Source organism: Chiloscyllium plagiosum, unplaced genomic scaffold, assembly GCF_037043375.1.
Source record: "Chiloscyllium plagiosum isolate Xiang-an unplaced genomic scaffold, Cpla_swu_hap1 HiC_scaffold_13, whole genome shotgun sequence".
Taxonomy (NCBI): Eukaryota; Metazoa; Chordata; class Chondrichthyes; order Orectolobiformes; family Hemiscylliidae; genus Chiloscyllium; species Chiloscyllium plagiosum.
In genome coordinates, this window is record NW_028270151.1 from 13237243 (window position 1) to 13260405 (window position 23163).

The 23163-nt window shown below is 43.3% G+C and overlaps 1 protein-coding gene across 1 annotated transcript in view; it reads right to left on the reverse strand.

Annotated features, from left to right (window-relative positions):
- Window positions 1–23163, reverse strand: part of cp (ceruloplasmin) — a 58114-nt gene that overhangs the window by 14130 nt on the left and 20821 nt on the right. Inside the window, exons 8-14 of the mRNA XM_043702682.2 lie at window positions 18532–18672; window positions 14944–15164; window positions 12694–12844; window positions 10374–10586; window positions 8256–8460; window positions 862–1001; window positions 367–495 (exon numbers count right to left, since the gene is read on the reverse strand). Coding sequence (XP_043558617.2) covers window positions 367–495; window positions 862–1001; window positions 8256–8460; window positions 10374–10586; window positions 12694–12844; window positions 14944–15164; window positions 18532–18672 — 1200 coding nt within the window. The remainder of the gene's footprint in view (window positions 1–366; window positions 496–861; window positions 1002–8255; window positions 8461–10373; window positions 10587–12693; window positions 12845–14943; window positions 15165–18531; window positions 18673–23163) is intronic.

Below are 23163 nucleotides of genomic sequence, written 5' to 3' on the forward strand. Positions count from 1 at the left end.
CCAGCTATTTCTGTTCTTGTTTCTGATTTACAGCATCCAAATTCTTTTGGACTTTATTTGCCATTTTGTAAGTGTTGTGTTATCCTGCATCTTGGCTGCTTCTTGCAACACGTCGCGAGAGTTAGGCATCTGAACAGCCAAAGATTGTCTCTACATTCTGGTTTGGAATCTGTAATTCAACCCGAAATCCCTGATCCACCTCCAATTTTGGGGACCTTATTGCTTCATTCCAAATGCAACAGTATCCAAGCTTTTGTCAGATTTAGTAAGTTGAAGAAAACATGACAATTGGTGAAAATAAGGTTCATGTCACTGAATTCCGAAAGGGTGGACGGAGTGGGCAGACAGTGGAACGATTGGTTTCACCTGGAAGTGTGTATTTAATGGAAGGATTGTCTGTTTTCACTCCCTGTGCATGAATGGAATAGGGCCGCGAGGCCAGATTCTTGAACACAATTTTGAGCTTGTCCCCGTCTTTTGCGTGAAGTAGTGGGCCTGGAAACGGAAAGAAATAAAACACATCTTTGACAGGGTGAAACAAATTGATTCACACGCTCTGATCGAAGAGCAAACAAGGCCTAAGTTATGACACTTCACATCATTCTGAAGCACTGGAACTAAAGTTCTGAAAATAAACTAAACAAATTTGGACTAAGTAAATGGTATGTTCACCTGAGACTGAATATTAATGTGCTGACAATTGCTGATGCAGAATCTTTGTTATCTATTGCCCACAGATATCATTTAAATGAGATAAGAAGCCATATAAATAGAGTTAATACTGTTATCATAATCATATTGAACATTATAGATTAACAAACTGGCAATGATCCTGCAAACATATTTATAAAGTAAGCATACCTTGAATTTCCAGATGTTCCTCTTTTGTGGTTCTCTTCTTTTGATTAGTAAATGTCTTATCAGTATATTCCCGATAGACAACTTTCTTATACTTGGGACCAATGGTCACGTTTCCTCGCACTACATAAGGGGTTCCAGGACTGCAATGGAAAGCACAGAAATTCCCCCATTATAATGGGAAATTGTGGGTTTTTAAGTGAACAAACTTGGGTAGAATTGGGTCATAGTAAGGACTCTTGTGGTGCAGTGGTAGTATCTGCATCTCTGAGCCAGGACGACCAGGTTGAAATCCCATCTGCTCAAGAGGTATATAACCCTTGAACAGATTGATTAGAAAATGTCCAGAATTAGGTGTAATTCTGGAGTAAGTAGGATTCATCTATCGTTGTATGAGAGATCTGTCAAGTGTATGACAGAATGGTCACAACCAATCAGTGAAATAGAGTGTGAGAATGAAAAGGGAACAACTAAGCTAATCTGAAACACATACCCTCTCCTGAACCAAGACTGACTCATCCATCTCCCCAGTGACTGTTGACCTACATTGACCCCTTCAACACCTCCAATATCTCATTTTCATTCTCATGTGTTATGTCCCTTCATGGTCGCACTGCTCTCAGTCTCTTATTCAGGAACCCAGAGTTCTTCTCAACTGTAACCTCTTTTCCTTCTCCACTCCCTCCAACTCTTCAATGGCCATCAAGATTTCAACGAGCCAGAGTTTATGAATTGTCTCCCGAAAACTCTGAGATCCTCCAGCTCCTTCTTTAAGGATCTTGCTCAATGTCAGCTTATGGACCAAGTTGTTTGCCATGTTTGTAATGTATAAAAATGCTCTTTTGAGTTTAATTGATAGTTTCTAAAGAGTGAGTGGCTCTTTGTTCTTCAATGGCTCCCACAACTGCTGACTACATCCAGGCCAGTTAGTCTGGGTGCTGACTTCAATTCCATCATCAATACAGCTGGACAAGACACACGGGTTGACGTCAACCTGGGTGCTCAGTCCAGACTCCTTTATGAAAATTAAAAAGGTGCCAAGCTGCTCAATATCTCCAGCAACCCTGTAGCAGCAGCTCAGTAGAGTTACACCTGGGCATGGCCAGTTAGTTCTGCCCAATCCAAGATTGATGTCCTTTGAGGTCACAGTCAGATCCACACTGATATTAAGCCTATATTTCTTGTCTCATCACTGCCTCCTCCTGGCCAACTGTGACCTGTAGGAAAACCAGAATGTTGGCAAGAGAACAAGGAAGCTGAGGACAAAACTGTTGGCCCCAATAAACATTGAGGAATTCAAAAGCATTTACAATGTTTGGACTACCACGAAACCCCTCTTTGAGTCTCCAATGCGGTCACTGTGAGCATCAAGAGATTTTTCTTTCTCAAAGATGTTGAGAGGGTGATGGAGAGAAGGCTGGAGATGTCCCAACTCCAGAAAGGATCTAGAATCTTCTCCTGCTATAACCGTTGAAGGTGGATGTTGAGGAACATCTTCATTCGGTGAACATCATCATGCTTTGCTACAGAGTGTCCAATCAGGTCCCCGGTCCACTCCATGGATCAGGAAGGGAGTTGCTTGTTGAGTTCTGAAGAAGGCTCACTGGACCTTTAGCTCTGTTTCTCTCTCTACAGATGCTGCCAGACCTGCTAGGATTCTCCAACAATTTCTGTTTTTGTTTGAGACCTGCTCGTATTATTCTTCGAGAACATACGCTGAGAGAACTCTAAGCTCAGCAGCCTGAAGGAAGAAGTCATTTCGGTAATGTCATCGCAGACTGCCATTTTACAAATCAGTGAATCCACTTAAGCTGCACTTTATGACGTGAAGCCCACAGACACCATGAACTCCCAGTTATTCCTGTTCTCTATCTTGGAGACAAGAACACAACTCACTGGTGAACCTCAGCAGGCCTGGCAGCATCTGCAGGGAGAAAGTAGGTTTGAGTCCAGTGACTCCTCATCAGAAATGTTAGCTGCAAGGAAACACTGTGGTATTTATGCTGTAAAGAGAGGATGGCTGGAAATTTGAAATTAATTTCAGAAGAATTGCCAATGTAAGTGGGGATGGACTGAACAAGGGGAGAAGTAATGAAGGCAAGAAGAAATACATTCCATGGGTAGAAACTATTGGTTTTCCTAGGCAGTCCTTTTAGATTCCCTACAGTGTGGAAATATACGCCCTTTGGCCCAACAAGTTCACACCAACCCTCCAAAGAGTAACCTACCCAGACCCATTCCCCTGTATTTACCGCTGACTAATACACCTAACCTACACATCTCTGCACACTATGGGGCGATTTCCCATGGCCAATCCACCTAACCTGCACATCTTTGGATTGTGGGAAGAAACCGGAGCATCCAGAAGAAACCCGCACAGACACAGGGAGAATGTACAAACTCCACATAGACATTCGCCTGAGGCTGGAATTGAACCTGGGTCCCTGGTACTGGGAGGCAGCAATGCTAACCACTGAGCCACTGTATGTGGATTTTAGGGGAAAGGTAGAAGCGAGTTGTGCTGATCTGAGGACTACAAGCTGGGAGGCTGTCGTGAGGAGATAGCCAAATGAGTTGAGATTGGTGACAGTCGTGGACACAATGGCCTGGTGTTCCATGGTGGGGTCATAGTCCAAGAGAGAGGTTGGAGGAAGTGTTTTGAGAGCTGGCTCTCAGTCTTCGCCATGTGGAGGTCAGTCTGCCAGACAACAGCACCACCCTCGTCGGGAGGCTTAATTACAAACTCTGGGTTGGATCTGAGAGCACAGAGTGCAGTTAGTTCTAAGGGAGATAAGTTAGAATGGGTGAGGGGTAGGGGTGGGGGGGCAGAGAAATGAAGGCACATCAACAGTTGTCGATGAACAGGTCGAGGACAGGTGAAAGGCCAGAGGGAGGGTGAGAGGGTGTTGGAGGCAGTGGAAGGAATCTCTGGGTCAGGGAGAGGACTCCCGTCCAAAGTAATGGGCACGGAGATGAAGAAGAGTCATGCTGTGCCTGAAATTCATTGAGGCAGGAGGCAGAGGGATCGAACTGAGACCTTTACTGAATACGGAACATTCAGCATCAGAATGTCAGTAGGATAATGCAGTTGGTTCTGCTGTAATGCGTGTTTCTTCAACAAATTGGAATTTAACGCGATTGAAGAACTCAGTCCGTTATTTGTTGAGCACTAACTTTCCTTACCTGTATTGGCTATAACACAATTCTCATTGGTTTAAACGGCACAGCTATGTAAAGTAATCTATTGCGCAGTTTTCTTATTATGCTTGATCGCATGGGAACAGATCTATCGCTTTCTATCGGAACCGACTATAAATACACAAATACACAACAAGTGATGGGGTCAAGAGAAGGGATGGTGTCAAAGGGGAGGATGTTTCTCAAGAGGTGTGGGTATTCATCAGGTATTCCGACTTGCATTCCATAATGCACAAAACAATAGAGAAAATGTTTCTTGTTAGAATATCAAATGGGCTGGAGAGTGAAGTGAAGTTCATTCAAATGAAGTTCATTTCACTCTCCAGTGGAAAGTTGAGTCTGGACACACTGCTAACTCTGGGCATATGGCCAAAGCCTTACAGATCTCCAGGAAGAGGAAACCACCTGGAAGTAATGGTTTATCAGGCAACTAGCATTCATCTAGTCTGGGATTTGATTGGCCAGGATCTGCTGGAGGTGTATGAGAGAATGCTTCTGGCTGGCAGCATGCCTGCATCCCTGAGGAACAGCCATCATTCCCCTCATTCCCAAACTGAAGAGGGAGGGAATTAGAAACTTGGAATAATTTCACAGCTGAATGTGAACTAACAAATGTCATCGCCAATCAGGTCTGAAGTCTGGCCTGGTGTTGGTGAGTCACCCTGACCAGACCTGCACTGTACCGGGCACGAAGATCTCAGAGAGATCTAGTGCTCCTCAGGGATGTGATTACCCATTTGGGGGACCACCAGGTGGACCTGCCTGATCAGGCTGGACCAGGAGAAGGCCTCAGACAGACTGTCACGCTCCTACGTGATGGATGTGCTCTCCAAGATGGGGTTTAGGAGTGGACTCCACAACTGGATCCAACATACTACCCAAACACCAGAGACACAGTTTCAGTCAATGAGTGAGAATTCAAGTGCTTCCTGGCAAATCTGGATTCGGAAGGGATTGGCCCCTCTCCTCGGCCTTATTTATGTGTTATATGGAACGTTTTCTGAGTTCAGCCAGATGGAGACACCCAAGATTGTTGACAGGATAAATACTGAAAAGAGGGAGAGTCTAGGAGCACAGACTCTCAGAATTGCCATGGCACAAAAGGAGGTCATTCAGCCCATCATGCCTATTCTGTTACCCAGCGCCAATCTCCTGCTTTTTACCCAATCCCTGTACACAATTTCTATCCAAATAATCATCCAATGGCCTCTTGAATGCCTCAATTGAACCTGCCTCCACCACATTACTTTTCATTTCTGTCCTACCTGACCTACCCTGTTTTGGTAGACTGTGCCCCCTGGATCTGGACTCCCTAGTCATCAGGAACATTCTTTTTGTGTTTACCCTGTCTAGTCGTGTTAGAATTTTATCAGTTTCTGTAAGGTTCCTCCTCATTCTTCTAAACTGAAGTGAATATAGTCCTAACCAATCTAATGTCTCGATATCCATCAGTCCTGCCATCCTAAGAATCAGTCTGGTGAACCTCTGCTTCACTCCTTCGATAGCTAGAACAACTTGCCTCAGATAAAGAGACCAAAACCACCCATAGTTACTCCAGATGTGGTCTCACCAAGGCCCTGTACAATTCGTAGAGTCATAGAACACCTACAGCATGGAAATAGGTCCTTCAGCCCTACAAGTCTACACCAACCCACCGTAGATCAACCCACCTACACCCATTCCCCATTATTTCCCCATTCTCCAATTGCAGCAAGACAGCCCTGCTCTTGTATTCAAATCCTCTCACTACAAAGGCCGACATACCTTCTTCACCACATGGTGTGCGTGAGCACTTACTTTCAGTTACTGGTGTGCAAGGACACCCAGATCATGTTGCATCTTCTCCCTTTCCCAGTCTTTTGCCATTCAACTAATAACTGCCTTCCTGTTTTTGCTGCCAAAATGGATAGCTTCATATTTATCTACATTAAACTGCATCTGCCATGCACCTGCCCACTCACTCAGCTTGTACAAATCACACTTGTTATGGAAGAAGGTTGATTCAATCAATTATTCCCTGAGCAGACTATACCAAAGTCATTTGACAGAATGTCCCACCATCAGGATTTTCCAATGAGCATCAGAACCTGGGCACTGCCCATCAGATCTTTCATGCACTGCACGTTGCCATCAAGATGGCTGCAGTGGTAAAGGGACCGCTCCTTCTGGAATGCACCTTACAATGAAGGTCTGGAGGGAAATGTAATGAGTTTTGATGAAGTTCAACCTGAGCAGGAGCTCTTTCTAGGGATACACACCAAACATGGACCGGGTGCTGGCAGGTGGGACTGGATTGGGTTGGGATATCTGGTTGGTATGGACATGTCGGACCAAAGGGTCTGTTTCCGTCCTGTACATCTCTATGACTCTATGCCTCTATCTGCTGGAGGACCATCAACTCGGCAAAAGATGTTCTTTGGCCTGTCAAAAACTTGCTGGTCTTATAATGTAAAGAACTACCCTCCATGTGGTGCAGACTGGTCGTGTTCTAAAGTCCAGGCCCACAAGTAGAAGCTGTAAAGCTTGGGGAAGTCACTGCACAGGCAAGGTGGGGAAAGATTTCTGTCTAACACCTCTCAGCCACAGTGTAACAATAACACAGGTTCTGCCAGCCTCCTGGTCTTGGATTCCAGAACCTGCAGCTTTTATTTGTCTCTTAAAAGGGTAGCAAGAAGCTGGCAACTTGCGGAAGCCCTCGGGCTAACAGCTTGTCGCTCAATGCACATTGCATGAATTTGAGAGACCTAACAGTGAAGATTGGCACTGGAGAAGAGTAATTTAATTCCAATCTGAAAAGTTTTGGAATATGCTTTTGGTATTTTATAAATAAAATATATTATTGCAAAATCCCCTCTTCAGGGAGCTGGAGGTTATCTTTTATTACAGTGATGAATGATATATGTCGAATGCCTGTTCTGAAGGAAAGTCATACTAGCCTTGAAACATTGACTTTATTTCTCTCTCCACAATCACTGCCAGTCGCAATTTCTCCAGCATTCTCTGTACTGTTTCCAATAGGATGATTGCACATTCCCACCTATCCTAATAATCTTTTAACCTCTTGCTATTCTATCTACCTTTGTCTTAAACCTTAAAAATGGCATAATCTTTTGAGGATGAGAATTCCAACAATTTCTGATCCTCTGAGAAATAGATGTCTCCTTAACTCTGTCTAAAATGATGTGGAGGTGCCAGTGTTGGACTGGGACTATAATCTGGTGTTGTGAGATTTTTATCTCTGTCTAAATTGGGCAACCCTTCATTTTTAAACAGAGTTCTCTGGTTCTTGAATCTTCCACACGAGGGAACATCATTTCCATAAGCACCCTGACAGGCTCCATCTGGATCTTAGGCGTTTCCACCTTGTAGTTACAAAACTCCAGCAGATTTACATCTGGTCTGTCCAGCATCTTTTCATAAGTCATTCTTCTCATTTCAGGTATTAGTCTCATAAAAGGTAAAATTGCCATAGTCTTGCTAAAACATTGGGGCTGCTCTTTGATTAGAGAGAGAGAGACGACTGGTGATGCTTTAACCTGAGGGTCACCATGCGTCGGCCAAAGTGAGAGGTTGAGAAGGAATGTCCTTCAGGATGACCTCAGCCAATGTGGGAATTGAACCCATATTACTGGCGTCACTCTAAGTTGCAAGCCAGCCAACCAAACTAACCCAACTCCCTATCAGTCCAATAAGCCGTTTTTGAAAGTGCCATTTAATTAGTATAACTCTTCTGCTGTTACCCCAGAGCCTTGCAAATGTTGCCATTTTCAAATATATATCTAATTTCCTTTTGAAAGTCCCTATTGAATCTGTTCCTGTCACTGTCTTGGGCTGTGTATTCCAAATAAAAAAACACCACATCATGGTAGCTCAGTGGTTAGCACTGCAGTCTCACAGTGCCAGGGACTCAGGTTCAATTCCTGCCTTTGGTGACTGCCCATGTGGTGTTTGCACATTCTGCATGCGTATGCTCTGGTTTCCTCCCACACTCCAAAGATATGCATTAGTAAATATACAGAATGGGTCTGGGTGGGTTAGTCTTTGGAGGGTTGGTGTGGGCCAAAGGGCCTGTTTCCATACTGTAGGGAATCTAATCTCATGCTGTTGACAATTTTCCATCCTGCCAACATCAGACACAGTCTTCGCCACCTCCAGTTTAGGCAACTTGTCCTGCATTTTCCTATCAATTGAGAAATTACCTTTCTTGGTGGAAGTGATGCATTTCAAGTTCCCACTGCCTGGAAGGTGAATAGTCCCATTCAATTTCAACAGCAGCAATGTAGTACTTCTTCTCGGAGTAAAACAGATCCGGCAAATCAAACATGGAGCATTTATTCACCGTGTAAAACTGCTTCATTCCTCCAGCGAAGTGGTCTGTCGTCTTGCAGGACACTTCAAATACTCCTGAACACACAAATAAAGGCTCGATCTAAGATGGATCAATTTATTCACATGACACTTTAAAGCTGTGTGCGATCTAACTAGAAAGCTATAATGTTGGATCAGAACTCGGTCTGTGAAAGATAGGTCAGTATCCCATCACCAAGTCACCCTTTATATACACATGAACTCTGACCAGCCAGTTCAGAGCCAGTCCCAAGAGTCAGGAGAATCACTGAGACTCCTGTTTATATCTGTCAGCCAGGGCTCCCTGATTGGACCAGGTTAACAGCCCCAATCAGGGATCTCATATTCAATGAGATCCATCTGGCCAACTTCATTCTAATCAGTACACTCTGACTTCCAATGATCGTAAAATACTCCAACTGCGCCATCCAATTGCTTCTTCAGTTATTCTAGGATTTTCACCTTTCCCACACAGTTTGGGGCTCCAGTCACTACAATTAGCCCTGTTTAAGTGAAGTCTTAATTTTAGGGTTGCTATAGGGATTTGGTATTTCCCTGGAGGTTTCATCACATGACATCACCACCCCTCCCCCCACCCCCAGATTCCAGCCAATTAGTTAGCCAACCTATCCATCACTGTCTCTGAGCCAATCGGAAAGCAAGAAGACTCATTATCTGATTGGGTGACCCTTCACCGTCAGCCAAACAGCACATCTCCCTACCTCCACCATTTTCAATACAGTCTTAAAGTCTAGCAAAGAGAAATGCGCAAAGAAAATGATTGGACAAATCAATTGTTTTAACATGGCCTATGACTTTTCCCCAGAGTTGCATAGACCAGTGGCCTGGAAATTGATATTTGATTCTACCAGTTCTATTCCTTAGTGCCAATCTCCTGTCTTTTCCCTGTATCCCCACACATCATTACAAGGCAAGTAATCAGCCAATGCCCCAAGTGAGCCTGCCTTCACCATGTTTCCAGGGAGTGGATGCCTGTGTGAAGCTTGTTGTTCTCACATCACCCTTGCTTCATTTGCATATTATTTTAAATCTGTGCTCTCTTGTTCTTTTTTCTTTGATGGGTAGGAACCGATCAATTACGGGTTACCAGACAGTTTCCAATTCTCATGGAATTACATTCCACTTCTGGAGAGAATAAGCAAAAGGGTAGAAGGCTGGAAAATAATTCTACAAAGGCAATATATTATCGGGGTGGGGTGGGGGGGGGGGTGCGGTGTGGAGAATAAGGAAGAATGAGGTAAGAAAAGAGTTTGGCAGCTTTGAAATCCTGAAAAAGAGCAAATTTGATTAGAAGACATTGTAATGTGCCCTAATTGACACATTGAAGTCATACTGAGGAGTCAGAACATCCTTTTAGAAAGCCTGTAATGTCTGTCTTTTCTAGCTTTATTTCTCATTTTCTTAACTTATCCTATGTATATCTGTAATGTAGTGTAATGTTTTTCTTGTTTTTCTGTATTTTTTGTTCCTAAGCTTTGTACCTAGCTATTTTGTATCTAAGATGGCACCTGTGTTGGCAATATTGTCCCCTTTTCGCTGTGCTCTAATCCAATTTTCCATAATCCAAAAGTAGAGGTAAGAGAACTGGAGAAGCATTGACCATTCCAATAAGGTGAACAGAGAAAAGAAGGGCTAATGCCCGAAACGTCGATTCTCCCGTTCCCTGGATGCTGCCTGACCTGCTGCGCTTTTCCAGCAACACATTTCCATCTCTAATCTCCAGCATCTGCAGACCTCACTTTCTCCTCAGAGAAAAGAAAGGATCTATTAGTGGGGTAACCCTCCAGGATCATTGATATACTTACGTCTTAGAAAGTGAATTAAGCCTCTCTAATTGTATCATGCATTAATGCTTCTTAGTTTCTTAAAGACGGCCATAGTATATTGTTATCAAAATTGTCAACCACAATATAAATATACATGTATATTGTGAATACATGCTACTATACCTGCACTGTCGGGTTGCATGATAGTTGTGGCTGAGATGTGTGGGAATAGATTGACCACGTCTCTTCTCATTCCTTGCGTGGTGAAGGTGTTGCCTTGGAAATAAATCCCATGGATATCAACTTCTGATCCAAGACCAAACATATGCCAGGACACTGTGTTTCCTTTGCACATCTCCAAACCTGGCTGATTGCCATACATGTATCCGTTGATGGCTAAAATCATAATGCAAAGCAAAAAATGAGAAAGCTTACAAAGGGTGACGTGTGTGTGTGTGTAACTATGAGATTTATACAAATCGTGATGATGGAGCTGATCAGCGAGAAGGCACCAGTATAAAATGAGCATGTGAAGAGAGAGCTCTTAGATGCTACATTAGAGAGCTGTGTTTGATAACCTACTATGAACAGATGTAAGTGAAGCATGTTACTGTGCATAAGGAATTGAAAAGCCTCACTTAGTGATAAAGAGAGGCAGCCTCAGCAACAGCATCTAGATACCCACAACCTAGAGATACCCCAGAATGTTACCTCAACATGCAGGTGGCAGTATTGGCTTAAATCACGAGATAAGACATTCATCATCCCTTTCTGATTTCTAACCCATCACGCAAAACTTCTCTCAGTGTCAGAATGAATCTATTTTTTGAGTTTGAATTGTCTGCACTCAGAGAGTAGTAAGGGTATGGAATGCTTTGCCTGCATCAGTAGTAGATTTGCCAAGTTTAAGTGCATTTAAGTCGTCATTGGACAGGCATATGGACGTACATGGAATAGTGTAGGTGGGATGGGCTTTAGATTAGTATGACAGGGCGGCGCAACATCGAGGGCTGAAGGGCCTGTACTGCGCTGTAATGTTCTATGTTCTAAATGTTATACCGTACTTATGGAACAGAAGTTATATCACACAATAAAGCTCAGAGTTTACTTGCCTATATCGATTTATATGTCACATTTTCCTCTTGTTCCATTTTGAATACACCATTCATAAACCAAATGAACTTTCTGTTTTTGACTAATTTCCAATGGGATTGTGCCAGGTGGATTTTTTTTATTGAGTTGACATAGACAGGAATGTGTTGCCTCAAAGGTTGATGGTAGGAAGCTTAAACTTTGAAAAAGGAATTGGACATATATTTGAGAAAGAAACAATCATAAAATTGTGGAGAAAGAGATGTGGGTTTGGGTTTTAATTGAACAGCTCACATACCACAATGGACAGAATGGTCTTGTGTCCTGTTTGAGGCCACTGGACTCCAGTTCAGCAGAATGATTGTGCTGGGGTATTTCAATACATGAAACAAATACGCATATGCACCATAGGAACAAATACACATTATTGATTTTGGAATTCCATCATTTGATTTGATACTTGGGATTTTCATGGACCAAAATTGTTTTTTTTTAGAAAAGGGACCCAAAACGCAGGTATCACGGGAAACACAGGTTAACCGAGGTTCCTGAAACCAGTGTGGATTAGACAAGTAACAGCCAGAGCTGAAATAAACCTTTTCACCTAAGGCAGTAAAACCTGTCAGCCCCCACACTCGGAGACATGAAGATGCCCTAATCTCCTATCTGATTTACACCATCATGAGAATCATTGCTGTTAGAAATGGAGCATCATCTGCACATGAAATAAACAAACCAGTTACTATTTCAAAGAGCTGTCTCCATCGTTGAGGCAGGGCAATGGGTTTTTGACTGCCAAGCTGGTTGTTGAAGATCATCTCTCTCACTATCCCTCTCTCTCTCTATCACTCTCTAGCCTCTCAAGAAGAAAGGCTCAGTGACAACACAGAGTGGAAAGAAACATCAAGAAACAAAGAGCTTGCAAGTTAACTGCAATACTCACCACTGTTGGTGGTCCTAGGAATCAACTAACCATCATAGTCCCAGGTTAAATGTGTGTGTGTGTTTGTGTTTGTGTGTGTGTGTGTGTGTGTGTGTGTATACTAATGAAAACCTTGCAATTATTCCTTACTGCTACAGCAAAAACTAGCTAACATTTTCACTGGAAAGAGATATCTCCATGAATTTATTGTAATCAAACGAGGAAGCTGGCAAATGGAGAGCTAATTCACCCCTCCTCACCCGGATGTGACTATTGTCATTCCAAATCGTTATATATTTGACTATATTGTACCAAGTCAAAATGAGCAATCACATAATGTAAGGAATTAATTTTATAAATAAGCAATTAATTCAAGAATGTTAAACTTGCAAGCATTATTTATCATATCTGAATTTTTTATTTTCAAATTAGAATGTTAAAGTATTAAATTTATTGGTAGAGATATCATCATGCATTTCAAAGACTTACAATGCATTTTGTTTGATTCTTGAAAGTCCTCATCTTCCTTATCGACAGCTTTGGGGTTAGTTGTAAACATCTTGATGTTGTCATCTAAATACCAGCTGAGATTCTCGTCAAACACCGTCGCTAGCAAATAGAATTCCTTGTCCACATTTTTCTGTATCAATGTCAATGAAAATGTACAACATTTAAAGCAGGATCAATGAAACAACAAGTAATTCGCTAAAGAATTACATATTCTCTGTACTGAAGGCCACACTTTCCAGTTAGCACTTGACACCAGTTTCTTCTGGAGTACTATGTACAGTTCTAGTCACCTTGCTAAAGGGAGTCATGATTTGGAGATGCCGGTGTTGGACTGGGGTGTACAAAGTTAAAAATCACACAACACCAGGTTATAATCCAAGGTTTAATTGGAAGCACTAGCTTTCGGAGTATCGCTTCTTCATCAGGTGGTTGACTAGAGGGTTTGACTTATACAGAGAGGCTGAATAAGTTGGGACTTCTTTCTTTGGAGCGTAGAAGATTGAGAAGTGACCTTAACGAGGTTTATAAAATTATGAGAGACATAGATAAGGTTAACAGCAAGGGTCAGTTCATGAATTAGGATTTAGATTTAGAAGATTTAGAGACTGACATGAATGTAGAGGATTTCTAGGGTGAGAGGAGAAACATTTAAACATTTCACAGAGAGTGGTTTGTGTGTGGAATTAACTGCCAGAGGAAGCGGTAGGTGCAGGTACAGTTGCAACGTTCAAAATACATTTGGACAGGTACATGGATTGGAAATGTTTGCAGGAATATGGGCCAAATGCAGGCAAGTGGGACTTGATTAGTTTGGGAAACTTGGTCAGTATGGCGTTTGATCAAAGGGTCTGTTTCTGTGCTGTATAACTCTATCATTCTCTGTTCTCTAGGTAGAATCCTTGAGTTGGCTGGTGCTGATTTTATAATGTGGTAGGATGAGCAGGCGTGGTCTGGGTCTACTGCAGTTAGGAAATGGAATGAGCCTGGGCTACTGGCTTATGTCAAAACACGTACTAGCCATATAGCCAACTGAGCTTACATCCCCTAAAACCAAGCCATAAAAGCTTGCTGGTGAGAGCACATCTGGAGCACTCCGCATGTAATGGGACCCTTACCTAAGAAAAGATATTATTTCATTGGACGCATTTTAGTGAATATTTACCAGGATGAAGCATAATATGGGGGGATTGTTTTAAGAGCTAATTTAAACAGGTTGGGACTCTCCTCCCTGGAGTTGAGAAGAATGTGAGGTGATCTCCTTGAAACATATTGGATTCTTAATTGCCTTGACAGGTTCGATGCTGAGAGGATGCTTCCCCTCATGGGAGTGTTCAAAAGCAGAATTAAAGGGAGCAATTTTAAGACTGACATGAAGAGGAATTTCTTCTCTCAGAGGGTTGTGAGTCTTTGGAACTCCTTGCCACAGAGACCTGTGGGGGCAGAGATCACGTGTACATGCGAGGCTGAGATAGATAGATTCTTGTTCAGTCGGGGAACCAAGGGTTACGGGGAAAATGCAGGAAAATGAACATGAGGAATGATGGTTCAGCTATGATCCTACTGAATGGCAAAGCAGGCTCAAGAAGCCAAAAAGCCTACTCCTGCTCCTATTTCTTATGGTCTTACACAATAATTTACGGAGGGATGTCCAGGTTTCTCACCCCGTGACACTGAAAGAATAGCAATGTATTTGGTGATTCTGATGAGTGGTCTGGATGGGAACTTGTAAGTGGTGGTATTCCTACGTTTCTGCTACCTTTGTCCTTCTAGATGGTAGTGGTCATGGCTGTGGAAACTTGGTGAATTTCTACAGTGCAGTTTGTAGATAGTGCACTCTGCTGCTACTGATTGTCGGTGGTGGAGCGAGTGGATGCTTTTGAATGTAATGCCAGCCAGGTGGGTTGCTTTGTCCTGGATAACGCCAAGGGGAACGAAGGGTTAAGGAGAAAAACGCTGGAAAATGGACTTGAGGAATGTCAGATCAGTCATGAACCTATTTCTCATGGCCTCATGGTCTTATAAAATTAGGTCTTCAGGACAGATAACAGAACTGAATAATTATACTCATAACAGATGAATAATTAATTGGAGAATCGTTGCCACAGGAATAAGAACGAAACATTTGTCATATATAGATTTAATCCTATTGTCTCTCTGACCTCACATCAACTGGTATTGCTGTCACTGGTATATCCAAGCTAGGGAGGATGACTAATTAACTTAATGTACCTGCTTCCCTTGAGAGTTTAGGGTGTTCTTCTTGCACACAATGAGAGGACCAACCAGACCAGAGCTGCTGTCCTTTATGGAATCCACAGCTGAAGAGTAGAGCCAAGTCAGGCAGTTTGGATCATTCTCACTCGGACCATACTCCTTTGGAATGCTCCATTCATAAATAAACGTTTGACCAGGCTGGACAAAAGGCGACCGAGGAGGCGGAGCCACAAATCCTGTCAGATACATTTTAATTTTAAAACCTTTGATGTTGATTCCTTTACCAGCAGACAATTCCAATGCATTTTTAGACACAAGGATAAAAAGGAATCCTGCACCGAGTGCGCAACTTCAATGCTGAAACATGTCCCAGTCAAACAAAATTGGGTACCACGCCAACCAGATGGCGTGGGTGAACACCCCTGTGAAGATATCAGAAGGGGAAAGAATGAGGAATTTTGGGAGATAATTTCTGGACCTTGGAGCCTAGATTGTTGAAACCAATGTGGAGTGATTGGAAGGGAAATGTTCAGATATTTAGAGCCACTGGGGCAGAGAATGAAGGGATAATTGAGGCTTGACAGGTCATGGTGAGGTCATCCGTAGAATTAAGCTCAACAAGTTTTTTTAAATTCACTCAAATGATGTGGGCATCACTGGCTAGGTTAGCAGTTATTGCCCAGCCCCAATTACCCAGAGATTAATTGAAAGTCACCTGTTGGCCAGAACAGGTAAGGATGACAGATTTCCTTCCCTAAAGAACATTAGTGAACCAGATGGACTTTTATGACAATTGACTGTTGTCATGAGGAAAACTTTCATTCCATTTTGCGAAATTCAAATTTCATGTCCTTGTTGGCAAAGCATACAATGGAGTTGAGAGAAGGGAGAATGGATAAATCCTTTGAAGGAACATTGAGAATGTGGAAATGAAGGGAACCCATTGCTGGGGAGTTGGTCTTGTTATCATCTGATAGGAGTGGTTCAACTTGTGGGATTTTCACTGAACAGAAGAGTGTATGCAAGATGTTGAGGGTGGAAGATGGGGTCATTCACTTCAAACACTGAGGAAGGGTAAGAAAAGAGGAATAATATTTCATCACAAGTTTGGAAATACGTAATCCTCATTGAATAGTGTACTTTTAAGATGAGGTTAAGTGATTCCCTATCCATTTCCAGTTCAGCACCCTCACTAGATTGACCTGACCTTCAACTGAGCTCAAGAAAACCAGCTCATATAATTCCTACAGTGTGGAAGCAAGGCCAATCAGCCCATTGAGTCCACACTGACCCGCCAAAGAGTATCCCACACAGATCCACTCCCTCCTACCCTTAACACTGTATTCCATGGCTAATCCATCTAGCCTGCACATCCCTGGACACTATGGGCAATTTAATATGGTCAATCCACCTAACCTGCACATCTTTGGACTGTGGGATGCAACGGGAGCACCCGGAGGAAACCCAGGCAGACACAGGGAGAATGTGCAAACACCAGACAGATGGTCGCTTGAGTCTGGAATTGAACCCAGGTCCCTGACTCTGTGAAGCAGCAATGCTAACCAGTGAGCCACTGTGCTATCCACAATATCCCAACAAAGCGATTTACAGCAAATGTACTGTCTGAGATTCTAGAAGCAGAAAAGCCTGGAGTTTTCAAGCTCTGGGCTGACTGTTGCATTTTTAGCTCAGTGTCAGTTCAGTTTAGTTTTGCAGATGGTCCTCTCTCGACAAAATCTCTTCTTCCCAACCTCACCTCATTATCTACCAATGACCTCCCAATCAATTTTAGTCCTGTTCTACCATCCGCCTGTCCCAGAAGAACTTGCCACTCCCCGGATATCCACTGGTAGATTGGCATTCTCAGTGCCTGTTCCATCTTTAACAGGTTCAGGCGAGCAATGCCACTCTGAACCTGCCCTGCTGATTGAAGGGCCGTCTTCTCGAAGATGACCAAGAGGGGGAAAATACCGCCGCGATCCTCCGGCAGGGAAATGGTGGACTGTGTGGACTAGTGGAGGGTTGTCCTCTTCCCTGAGGAACACTGGAGGAGGCCATACCACCAGACCCTGGCAGCCTGCTCTGAGATTGCCATCCAGTCAGTGCCATCTCCAAAATGTGGAGGAACAGCCAGCAGTGACACACAGTCCTCCTCTCCTCCAGGCTCAGTGTCACACTCTTCTTTCTGTCACCTCACACTCACTCTATCTCTGCCACTGTGTCCACCTCCCACCAAGGTTCATGCTCCGCCACTTTCATGGTTTGCATGCGATATCTTCCCTCACACACTCTTGTTCCCCCTCAACCTCCCACTAACACAGCCTCTGTGCTGCCTACTCACTTGCCTGGATCGTCTTACCACTTTTCAACCGCCTGCACCAACGCTAAAGCTATGCCACCCACTCTCATCTCACTCAGTTATTCCCTTTCTTTCCCATTACAGGAGAAAACTGTTTGTAATGGGGCAGGAAGAGCCAAGAGAGAGGAAGGATTGCTCAATGTCAGGCTCCTTACCAGCTATGAGGAGCGAATCCTGCCCCTCGCTGGGTTATTCCTCTGGGGATGCTGCGATGTCAATGGCCCACCAACTACAAGTCCTTCCAACACACGCCAATGGCAGCTGCTAAGAGTGAGAGAGCTACCTGGTCAGTCAGGTGTTGGAAAGTCATTGGCATTTCTGCCTTCACTCTCCAAGCTGCAACCCCCATGGGAAAATGTATGTCACCATGGCAAAGTGGACTCATGGCTGAATTGACTGGTGGATGGTGTTGACCAGATTGGTACCACAGAGTTCGATTCCCCTGTTCAGGCTGGGGTGGAATTGGAACGTGCCTCTTTACCCTCACCATAGTGGAGGCTGTGGCCTGGGGCAGATTTCAAGCAAAAAATCCAGGACGAATGCTGGCCTTTATCACAAAACACTTGCAGTAAAGCAGTAAAGAGTAAAGTCAGAGAGAGAACATCTGGAATATCCTGTGTACGCTCAGGACAGTGATATTGAGGTACAAATGCAATCAGGGGATTTGGGGATAGCAGAGGAAAATGGTGCTGAGGCAAATGATCAATCTGGAAGGTAGCACAAACTTGAGGAGCTGAATGGCCTTCTCCCGCTAGCCCTGTGCCTACATTTAAATATGACACTTTCCCATTTCCTGTGGCTCTATCATAGAATCCCTACAGTGTAGAAACAGGTCATTTGGCCCAATAAGTCCACACCGACCCGCCTAAGAGAATCCTACCCAGACCCACTCCCCTACCCTATTACTGTACATTTCCCCTGACTAACGCACCTAATCTACACATCCCTGCACATTATGGGCAATTTCCCATGGCCAATTCACTTAACCTGCACATTTTTGGACCACGGGCGGAAATCAGAGCACCGGGAGGAAGTCCAAGCAGATACAGGGAGAATGTGCAAACTCCACATAGACAGTCACCCGAGGCAGGAATCGAACCCAGGTCCCTGGCACTGTGAGGCAGCATTGCTGACCACTGAGCCACCATGCCACCCCCAAAGTTATAAATAATCTTTAAGATCTGTCCTTAAGGTCAGAATGCATCCAACATTTTTGACGGGTGAATATTTTTAGGCTGCATTACCCGATGTGGAAGTTTGGTATTTGGCTCCTTCAGAATCTTTGTCATAGAGGACTCCGTGAGCTTGAATACTGTACATGTGGCTGGCATTGTTCCAGAAGGTCACCTTGATCCTATCCCCAACTTCGGCTTTAATGACAGGTCCTGCAGAGAGAAACATGATCACAGTTAGCAGTTTCTTCCTGCAGAGTACATGATAAAAGAGTCTACAGTATCTTGCACTGAAAGTGACTGAGACCATAAAGCATGTTTAATGTATAATTCTGCATCTTCACACGAAGGGTGAAATCCCAGTCAATGTCAATGGGCAAATGCTTTTGACAAACTCACTTCATTCACTTGGTGGCGATAGCCCTACAAGACATAATATAATGTGGGAAAATGTGAAGTTAGAAGGATGAATACAAACTGCAGAAAGCTGCAACACAAAGGATCTTGGGGGAACTTGCGCACAAAACACAAAAGGTTAGCACATAGTTACAGCAGGTAAGGCCAATGGAATGTCAGGCCTTATTTCAAAGGTGTTGGAATAAGAGAGTCTTACTGAAATTGTGCAAGGTGCAGAAGAAACCATGCCTGAAGAACTGTGAGCAGTTTTGGTCCCTTTATTTATGAAAAGATGTTATTACATGGCAGAAAATTCAGAGAATTTCACTTGGGGATCTCTGCTATGAAGGGATTGCCGTAGGAGCAAAGGTTAAACAGGTTGGGACTCTACTCACTGGAGTTGTGAAGAATGAGAGGTGATCTCCTTGAAACATATTGGATTCTTAAAGGGCTTGACAGGGTCAATACTGAGAGGATGTTACTCCTTATGGGAGTGTCCAAAAGCAGATTTAAAGGGAGCAATTTTAAGACGGACATGAGGAGATAATTCTTCTCTCAGAGAGTTCTGAGTCTTTGGAACTCCTTGCCACAGAGAGCTGTGAGGGCAAAGTCATTGTGTATATTTAAGTCTGAAATAGATAGATTCTTGATGAGTAGGGGATTCAAAGGATACAGGGAAAGGACAGGAAAGTGGACGTGAGGAATGTCAGATCAGCTGTGATCCTATAGACTAGCAGAGTAGGCTCGATGGGCTGAACGGCCTACTTCTGTTCCTAGTTTTTATAGTCTAATAGCCTTATACAATGCCTTCAGGGAGGGAAGCCAGTACTTTGAAAGAATGGCAACATATTTGGTGATTATGGTGAGTAGTTTGGTGGGGAACTTGGAGGTGATAGTGCTCCCATGTGTTTGCTGCCCTTGTCCTTCTACATGGAGGTGGTCGTGGGTGTGGAGCCTTGGTGCATTTCTGCAATGCATCTTTTAGGTAATACACTTTGCTGTTACTCAGCATTAGTGGTGGAGGGAGTGGAGGCTTGTGGATGTGGTGCCAGTCAAGTGGGCTGCTTTGTTATGGATGGTGTCAAGCTTCTTGAGTGTTGTTGGAATTCTAGGCATCCATTCAAACGGGGAATATTCCATCACATTTCTTCTGGATGATGGTCAGACTTTGGTGAGTCAGGAGGTGAGTTACTTCAAGTGGATTATGGTCAAACATCATATCATCTGGGAAGCAGCTCATTCCCAACCCAGTGATGGTCATCAGCTTCCCAATCAGAGTCGAGGTTCCAGTTAAAGTATAGGCTAATGCAGGAAGTTAATGCAGGGCAAATCATTTTTGACTAATTGAAGATGTAACAAGCAAAGTGGACAATGGGGATCCAGTAGGTGTATTGTATCTGGACCTCTGGAAGGTATTTAATAAGGTGCCACAATATAGGTTAATTCACAAGGTTGGATCATATAGGATTGGGGGTAATTTATTACCTTGGATAGATGATCAGCTGATGGACAGAACACAGTGTTGGGATAAATGTTTTTTTTGGGGGATGGCCAGATGTAACCAGTGGGGTGTTACAGGGTTCAGTCCTTGGGCCCCAGCTATTTACAATCTACATTAACGACTTGGATACAGGGAGAGAAGCCTCTAAAGCCAACTTTGCTGATGAGACAAAAATAGGCAGGATGGTAAATTGCAATGAGGAAATAAGAACCTTACAAATGGATATAGATTGGTTAGGAGAGTGGGCCAAAATGTGGCAGATGGAGTTTAATGTGGATAAGTGCGAGATCTTGCATTTGGGTCAGAAAAATGGGAAGGCGACCTATTATGTAAATGGGGAGAGACTTCGGCGTGCTCCAATTCAGAGGGACCTGGGTGTCCTCGTTCATGAGTCATAGAAAACTAGTACTTATGTACAGCAGATAATCAAGAAAGCAAATGAAATATTGACTTTTATAGCTGAAGGAATAGCATATAAAGGTAAGGAATTATTGTTGCAACTATACAAGGCATTGGTAAGACCGCACCTGGAATATTGTGCACAGGTTTGGTCCCCTTATTTGAGGAAAGATGTAGTGGCATTGGAGGCAGTTCAGAGGAGATTCACTAGATTGATGCCAGAGATGAGGGGTTTGTTGTATGAAGAGAGATTGAACAGGTTAGGCCTATACTCTCTGGAATTTAGAAGAAAGAGGGGAGATCAAATTGAGGTATTCAAGATGATAAAAGGTGTGGGTAAAACAGATGTGGAGTGGATGCTTCCTCTTGTGGGGCATTCTGGGACAAGAGGGCATAGTCCTAGGCTAAGGGGGAGCAAAGTTAAGACAGAGTTGAAGAGAAACTACTTCTCCCAAAGGGTTGTGCATCTGTGGAATTCGCTACCCCAAAGTGCGGTGGATGCTGGGACAGTGAGTAAACTTAAGGAGGAGTTAGACAGATTTTTGATTGGTAATGGTTTGAAGGGTTATGGGGAGAAGGCAGGAAAATGGGGGTGAGGAGCAAATCAGCCATGATCGAATGGCAGAGCAGACTCGATGGGCCAAATGGCCAAATTCTGCTCCTTTATCTTATGAACTTATGAACATGTAATGTTGCCCATGTGAATGCTAACTGTACACTTCTCCATTATATGAAGTGATTCCAAAGTCTTCAACCTGATGAAAACCAAAAGAGCTGCAGATTCTGCAAAACAGGAATTGCTGGAAAAGCTCAGTAGGTCTAGCAGAATCCGTGGAATGCAATCAAAGTTAACATTTCAGATTGAGTGACCCATCCTCAGAACTGAGTTCTGAGGAACTTGACCTGGAACGTTAACCCTAGTTTCTCTCCTCAGATGCTGACAGATCTGCTTAGCTTTTCCAGTAATTTCTGTTTTTGTTTCAACCTAATGAATATTGTTTCTGTCTCTGTAGCTGAGCTTTTCCAGGATCCTGCATTTCAAAACAGCGTATGAGACAGTGGAAGAGCTGCTTGTACATGGGCTATTCGGTGTCAGAAGCCATTAAAGGGCTTAAATGAATTGCAGATTTGTTCTAAATGCTGAAGAAAGTTGCCCCAATCATCACAAACTAGTCTTTCTATATATTTTAATTCTTGAAGTGTTCTTTGCGCAAAATGGCACCTGTGGAACAGGAATTTCTGTCAACAGCTCCAGTGTTTCGATTAAGAGGTTACAGTATTGTAAGATGTTCTTGCTCCTTTGTTGTCAGCCTGTCTGTTGGGTCTAAAGATCTTAGGGCCCCACACTTGGCAATTGGCTTAATAAACTGCAATAGTTCAAGTGGCAATGTTGTTATCAGATGGCCCAGTAGATAGTAAATGCATGTGAGACATTTTTTATCTGTTAGGTATTTCTTATCAAAAATCTGTCTGGAGTTAAAGGGGTGAGTGAACGAGAATCTTGGATGTTGGACTTTGTATCTTACTGTAAAATGGGTGATATGTGTTTGACAACGTTTTCGACATCTCTCCCCTGTTTTTATCTATGATGGCTTCAGTAGAGCTAAAACTAGGGCTAGAGGTAAAACAAAATTCCTATTGCATAAAGTCAAGATCTATTCATTGCCTCTCCCTTATATTGATTGATTGTTGTCACATGTACCAAGATAAAAGAAAAAGTGTTATTTTGTGTGTTATATAGGCAGATCTTACCATATCAAATGCATTGGGATTGGAGAGCAGAGTGCAGAATATAATGTTACAGACATTGAGAGAGATCAGAATTCACATTTGAGAGGTCTGTTCAAAAGTCTGATAACAGCATGAAAGAAGGTGGTCTTGAGTCTTTTCATACATTAGTACCAATTTTTACATCTTCTGCTTGACATAAGAGGTGGGAGAGAGTATACCAGGTGGGAGGAGTCATTCATTATGTTGATTGCTTTCTCAAAGCAGTGGGAAGTATGGATGGAGTCATGGAGTCATAGAGATATACAGCACAGAATCAAATCCATGCTGACCAATTACCCTAACCTAATCTCGTCCCATTTGCCAGCACTTGACCCATATCCCTCTAAACCCTTCCTATTCATATACACATCCGGATGCCTTTTAAATGTTGTAATTTTACCTGCCTCCACCACTTCCTTTGGCAGCTTATTCCATACACATACCACCCTCTGTGTGAAAATAGTTGCTCCTTAGGTCTCTTTTATATCTTTCCTCTCTCACCCTAACCCTATGCCCTCTAGTTCTGGACTTCCCCATCCCAGGGAAAAGACTTTGCCTATTTACTCTTTCCATGCCCCTCATAATTTTATAAATCTCTATAAGGTCACCATTCAGCCTTCGATGCTACAGGGAAAACA